The sequence below is a fragment of the Monopterus albus genome, unplaced genomic scaffold (assembly GCF_001952655.1).
Source record: "Monopterus albus unplaced genomic scaffold, M_albus_1.0 scaffold253.1, whole genome shotgun sequence".
NCBI classification, from domain to species: Eukaryota; Metazoa; Chordata; class Actinopteri; order Synbranchiformes; family Synbranchidae; genus Monopterus; species Monopterus albus.
In genome coordinates, this window is record NW_018128133.1 from 810,637 (window position 1) to 817,491 (window position 6,855).

The following is a 6,855-nucleotide window of genomic DNA, read 5'->3' on the forward strand; positions in this document are numbered from 1 at the left end:
GACTAAATGTACAGAATCAACTTTTCTTTTGTCAACTTTTATTGAGAACTGTCATTAGAATATTGCATGTGGCAAAGATATGGCACCTCTTCCCAGGTTCTCGTTGTGCTTGTACGCACTGAGTAAAATGCAGAACTCGCACACATCAATAGCAATTCCCATGCACGCAAGGGCTGTGTCAGTCAGGTCCGTGCTCCAAAGGAGCGACTGAGGTAAGGAGGGGATGAAATCTAAGCAGCTGGAGAGAAGGAGACAAAAACACTAATACAGAATCAAAAGAATGACAGGGAACAAACAGGCCTGAGAAAAGCTAGAAAGAACTGGCAGGGGAGTGAACGAAGAGCAGGGACTAAATAGGGAGAAACTAATCAGGTGCAGCTGGTATGAAGCAGGTGTAAAGGATAGCGTAATCAGGGTAAGGGAGAGAAAACAGAGTGAGGGGAGAGAGAAAGTAGGTGCAGCCGGGAAAAGCTGACAGTCATAGTTACAGACTAAATTGCTGTGAAATGTGGAAACATTTGAGATGTGGATGGTCACTCAGTGGTCTGGAACCAGGCTAGAAATCCAAAGCCAAGCTAGCAGAGTGACCTGTTTGACTGTGATGCAACTTTGTTATGCACATTGTATCCACTTTTAATTCCCAGCTGCCTTGATTTCCAGTAATAAGATTGTTTTTTCACGTACTGTATCACCTTCCAGCTGAGCTTTTGACCAGAGTGCGTCAGTTCTTGAGGCCTAGTCCAGATACGATGCATTACATCCTCACTCATTTCCACTGGCTCTGGGACATCATCAACCACACCTTCCTACGGGAGGGTCTCATGAAGCTGGTTCTAACAGGTCTAGATTCAACAGTTCACTCAAAGAAATGAATTTACAGTGTCACATATTCAATATATCTGGTAACTGTTTTTTTGTATGAACAGTTAGGTCCAACTTAATACCCAGTCCTCCGACCTACAACTCGAAATATGGCTACATCAGCTGGGAATCCTACTATAACCTGAGCTACTACACTTGGCTTCTGCCTCCGGTGCCAAAGGACTGCCCTACACCTCTGGGGGTCAAAGGTTAGACCTTCATTTGTGTTAAGTTTAAAGCTGCAATAATCAATAGTTTTGTGTCATTAATAGATCAAATGACTGCATGTAAAGTCAAAGGTGAACTCTGTAGTTGCCCTCGGCACTTTCCACAAATAGATGATTTTAATGTGCATACTGTGTGGGCCCGTGACCCCGTTTGGGTCTAAGCGGGTTAGAAAATGGATGAATGGATGGATACTGTGTGGGTGACAGCATCAGTAATGTCAAATCTTTTGCCAGGTGCTTTGCCAGTAAAACTAACTCTTTCACCACAGTGACACACATAAAGATTGTTGACCTTGGGCAGTGCAGAAACACAGAGTGATGTGTTCAGCGTATCTGTACTGTTTTACAGATGCACTATTTCAGTATTATGACTAGAGGCGTGTTTTGCTCTGTGCCGGGTGTGACGCTGTGATGTTCCCTTCAGGCAAGGCTGGGCTGCCTGACCCTGAGCTGCTGGTTGAGAGGCTACTGAAGAGAAGGACATTCAGACCTGACCCGCAGGGCAGCAACCTGATGTTTGCTTTCTTTGCACAGCACTTCACGCACCAGTTCTTTAAGACCTATAATCGCATGGGTCTGGGCTACACTAAGGCTCTATCACATGGGGTTAGTCCATTTAGAGCATTTATCCATGTAATAATAACAATGATAAACCTTATTTTTTACAGCAGGTTTCTTTATTTAGTAGTTTCCAAGGAGAATCAGAAAATGTTAAAGGTAGATTAAAATATAAAATAGCAAAAGTGGAGAGTTAAAACAGTTTTAATTTCTTTTAAGTGCACAACAACAGTCCACTGTTAATAATAAATCAAACAAAATGTCTGAGAGTCAGGAGAGCCTCCGATAGAGTCTTAACTGGGATAGTGTCTATACTACAGCTTGAGATTTAGTGACCATAAATGAGACTTTAGGGCTATGGTTGCTTCTGTTTTGTGTTATAGTCAAGGAAGGAGAGGTGGTGACTATTGAACAAAGGCATTCATTCATAGTTCATTTAGATTTTGTGAACGCTTTGCTGAAGTGAAATATTGACAAAGTAGAAAAATACCCAGAATCTGGCTGCAGTGTTTATAGGTGCTTTTAATGTGACTTTATACCAAGATAATAAAAAATACAAAAATATTCCAAGTAGAAAAAAGTAAGGTGTAGGAAGAAAATTATTGTGTGGTGGCTCTGCACTATGTAAATGTATTTGTTTTCATTCTCTCACTTGATTTTTTGGCTCATCTTGTGTCACTTACAGGTGGATGCAGGCCACATTTATGGAGACAACCTGGAACGTCAGCTCCACCTCAGGCTTCACAAAGACGGAAAACTCAAGTATCAGGTTAAAGTTGAAACTTTGAATAGAGTAATCCACAAAAACATATCTCAACATGACGGAGGCAAAAATAAAACCTGCAATCTTGTTGTAGTTTAATAGTATTTGCTATAATTTCTCTTTCGAGAGCAGAATAAAACAGAATTGTGTAACACTTATTAATCAAGCAATTTCTATCTTTCTGTGCCAAACATCACTGAAGTAAATGTGTGGAATGTACCTTTTTTGTTGTAGTGCCAGAGCAAGTGGAGAAGGCTGTGAAGGGGATTTTACAATGAGTTTGACTGTATTATCAATAATTATTGTTTTTCTCATTAGTTAATTGATGGAGAGATGTACCCTCCCTCTGTGGCCGATGTACCCATTAGGATGAGTTACCCCCCTGGGGTTCCACCTGAGGTTCAGATGGCGATTGGTCAGGAGGTGTTTGGACTCCTCCCTGGTTTGGGAATGTATGCCACGCTGTGGTTGAGAGAGCATAACCGAGTCTGTGACATCCTGAAGGCAGAACATCCCACTTGGGATGATGAACAGCTTTTCCAGACCACACGCCTCATCATCATTGGTGAGCTGGACACAAACAAACAGTTTAACACTCTGGGAAAAAGTCTTATCCATTTTTTCCAGTGCATTAGATAAGAAGATTGATACCACTCTTGCCTGTAGTTTAAATATAAAGCTATTGCTGGTTAGGTTTAACATAAAGACTGAAAACAGGGGTATCAATCCTCTCCTCTATGTCTGCCTCTCTCTGGTGCACACCTCCACATAAGCTCATTTTAGTGGAGTCAGTTTGAGTTTGAATGTGTTCAGCTGTGACTGAATTCACTGTTTTTTCAGGTGAGACAATAAAAATCGTGATAGAGGAGTACGTGCAGCACCTCAGTGGATACCTGCTCCAGCTGAAGTTTGATCCCACCCTGCTGTTTAACACTCACTTCCAGTTTGGGAACCGCATTGCTCTGGAGTTCAGCCAGCTCTACCACTGGCACCCCTTGATGCCTGACAGCTTCTTTATCGATGGAGATGAACTCTCCTACGCTCAGTTCATGTTCAACACTTCTGTTCTCACAAACTACGGCATTGAGAAGCTGGTGGATGCCTTCTCTCGGCAAGCTGCTGGCCAGGTAACAAACGGCAAACGTTAGAACTAATGTAGTGATGTAGCATAATAAATATGCAAAGAGAAATAATTATATTTTTATTGTGCAGGTATTTAGACCTTCTTGCAGGTATAACTAACTCTTTAAGCCATAATTGACACATAATCTGGAGTAATGCGAGATTCAGATAGCTGTGTTAATTTTTTTTTTTTGACGTTCACATTTAGTCTTCCTGTGTTGCTAGATTTGTTTCCTGTAATTGTTGTGCATAATTACAGTGTTTTTGTACTATTGTATAATAACGGAGGTTGAATGGAGACTGTATAAACAGACGGGTGGCAAATTAAAGGGAAAAACAACATAAAGTGTCTAAAGTGTCATAGTCACTTTGTGGCACCAGAACAGCTTCTGTGTTCCTTGGCATTGATTCTGCAAGTCTCTGGAACCATACTGGAGGGATGAACAACATTCTTCTAGCAGATATTTTCTCATTTTGTGATTGCAAAGGCCACAGTATATGATTTACATCATGCATATTGTATTTTGACAGATGTTATTTTTCATATCAGATATATAATTCTCAAACTGTTCTCCAACAGATTGGCGGGGGCCATAACATCAATGTTATGATTACAAACGTAGCTGTGCGCACAATACAAGAGTCCCGTGAACTCCGCATGCAGCCCTTCAACGAGTACAGGAAGCGTTTTAATCTTAAGCCGTACACATCATTCAAGCAATTTACTGGTAAGAGTTCTTTGTATAGACCACACAAGGATGTGCAACCTTCAAAGTGTGTGATTTATGACTTTTACAAGTCTGTGAGAGCAGCTGAATGCACATTCTTGGAATAGGTGGCTCCATTTATAGGCATTTTGAAAGACTTGTGCATCACTATTACGGTCATTTAGCAACAGGGTAGGGTAGCAATGGAAAACATTTTATATCACATTCTTTAGCTGATGATGTAGTCTGAATTGCTTGACATTCACTGCAATAAATGTGCAGTTTAGACAGTTATCTATTTACCTCCTGTGGTTCTGGCTCAGGAAAATGATTACCATGAATAAGACTCCATTGCTACATTGCTACATTAGTGAGTACTTTACGCTAATACTTACATGTTAAATGCTAATGTGCTCACACCGCTGGCATGGCTACAACCCTACAAATGAGTCCTTTATGCAATTAATTGTAGATATTTTTATTAACAGTGGAATACTAATTTCCTTTTGCAGACAACAAGGAGATAGCCAGTGCACTTGAAGAGTTCTACGGTGACATTGATGCTCTTGAATTTTATCCTGCTTTGTTGCTGGAGAAAACACGATCAGGAGCCATATTTGGAGAGAGCATGGTGGAAATGGGCTCCCCCTTCTCTCTTAAAGGCCTTCTGGGAAACCCTATATGTTCTCCAGATTACTGGAAGCCCAGCACCTTTGGGGGCAAAGTTGGCTTTGACCTAGTGAACTCTGCCACACTGAAGAAGCTGGTCTGCCTGAACACCAGAACGTGTCCTTATGTGGCATTCAGAGTACCCACAGAGGCGCAATCACAGACAGGGAAAGATGACAGTAAAGTAAAGACTGATGAACTATGACCATTTTCACACGGGTTATAGTCTTATATCTACATATGAAAGTAAAAGGCTGCTACTAAAAATTAACAAGTGTTGAAGATGAAGACTTTTTTTTGAACAGCACTGGTAATTATTTTCCATTTTCACATTGTCATGTCTAGATGTTAAAAGCCATTCATTCACTTCTATAGGCAGTTTAGACACCAATCAACCTTTGGACTGTGGGAGGAAGCCGGAGTACCCGGAAAGAACCCACGCAAGCATGGGGAGAACATGCAAACTCCACACAGAAGGGTCCCAGGTGGGGCCCGAACCCAGAACCTTCTTGCTGTGAGGCAACGGCACTAACCACTGTGCCACCGATGTTAAAAGACATTGTGAAACATAATCATTCATTAAAAAAAAACTAGACACAAAGTGGATTCTTGTCCATTCATTTAAATTAGTTGTGAATATTGATGGCAAGATAAGAGGCCCAGCAGCAGGGTGTACATTTTTATTATTTCAATAAAACATAAAACCAAAGTTGGAAAGTAAAGATGATTACATAGGGGAGTATTTATGTCAAAGACCCTCCAGAAAAGCCTATTTTGCCTTACATGTGTGTGGTTTTAGTAGGAGCAGCAGAAGCAATAGTAATAATACAAGTAGTGTCATATTTCATAATCATATTGCCCTCTAGTTGTAGAAGTAGGAACTGCATGTCTTCCCATTTGTATCTGTGCAGACCACAACCAGCTCCAAATGAGTGGCAGATCTCCAAAATCATATAAATCCTTTTTTGATGAGTATTTTCTGATTATATAGTACGCTTTTAAAAACATATCAAAATTTAATAAGATTGAACAAAATCTGTAATGTATTAGAATAAAACTGGCGTTAGATCCCAAGTTAGCTCATTTAAACCTAACCTTAAATTAAATGCATTGATAATGAAAATAATATGATGGAATACTTTCCCCTCATTTTTCTGTGTTAATTAGGCTACTTGAAACACATAAAAATGGAAGCAATTTAATAAAACACTGTGTAACAATGGAGCTCAATACAAACTAAAAAAAAACTACAATGAAGGCTTTACATTTTAATTTTATCTGCAAGACAAGACTACAAGATGGAGGACCTGGATTAAATGGTCTTCAAGTGGTAAAAATGTCTAACAAATTGCAATTCGTTGTATTATGTAGACCCAAATTATATGGAGTAAACTGTGGTGATCCAGCCTGCAAAGAGGTTCATCATATTTAATACTGGGTATTGTGCGATACCAAATATAAGCCAGCCGGAAGAATTGCACCCCATTTTACACATGTGTATGCGATTTCGGCATAGTCTTTGCCTGAGTGATGCGTCCGCTAAATCACTTAAGTTCGCATACATGGTGCCATTTGATGATGTAACAAGTTCACGTGTCACGTGGATAAATCACCCTCTTGTGTTGTGGGTATATAAAATTAAGTGGAAAATATTTGTATTTACATAGTTGTAACAAACATTTTATATTAATCGACATAATTACTGAAGTGGGCTCCATTTTGTCCACTCATAAATATATCTTAAAACACAACTCTGAGCCAAACGTCTGTTGTTTTGCGCTGATATATCATAATTACGACATCTCTGGGTTCTTTGAAGGCAGCGTACACTGTGGGAGTGGCTTGCGGCAGCTAAAGCTAACGGATTAGCTTGAGTGCTCAGTGGGAGTTGGTGACATTTTACCAACATTAGCTGGTCGTAAAATTAAGGTAAGGTTAAAATGTTTAT

The 6,855-nt window shown here is 40.0% G+C and overlaps 1 protein-coding gene across 1 annotated transcript in view; it reads left to right on the forward strand.

Moving 5' to 3' along the window:
- Positions 1-6,855, forward strand: part of pdcl (phosducin-like) — a 21,109-nt gene that overhangs the window by 6,494 nt on the left and 7,760 nt on the right. Inside the window, exons 4-11 of the mRNA XM_020621075.1 lie at positions 700-840; positions 927-1,070; positions 1,513-1,694; positions 2,332-2,415; positions 2,728-2,974; positions 3,250-3,536; positions 4,112-4,259; positions 4,751-5,110. Coding sequence (XP_020476731.1) covers positions 700-840; positions 927-1,070; positions 1,513-1,694; positions 2,332-2,415; positions 2,728-2,974; positions 3,250-3,536; positions 4,112-4,259; positions 4,751-5,110 — 1,593 coding nt within the window. The remainder of the gene's footprint in view (positions 1-699; positions 841-926; positions 1,071-1,512; positions 1,695-2,331; positions 2,416-2,727; positions 2,975-3,249; positions 3,537-4,111; positions 4,260-4,750; positions 5,111-6,855) is intronic.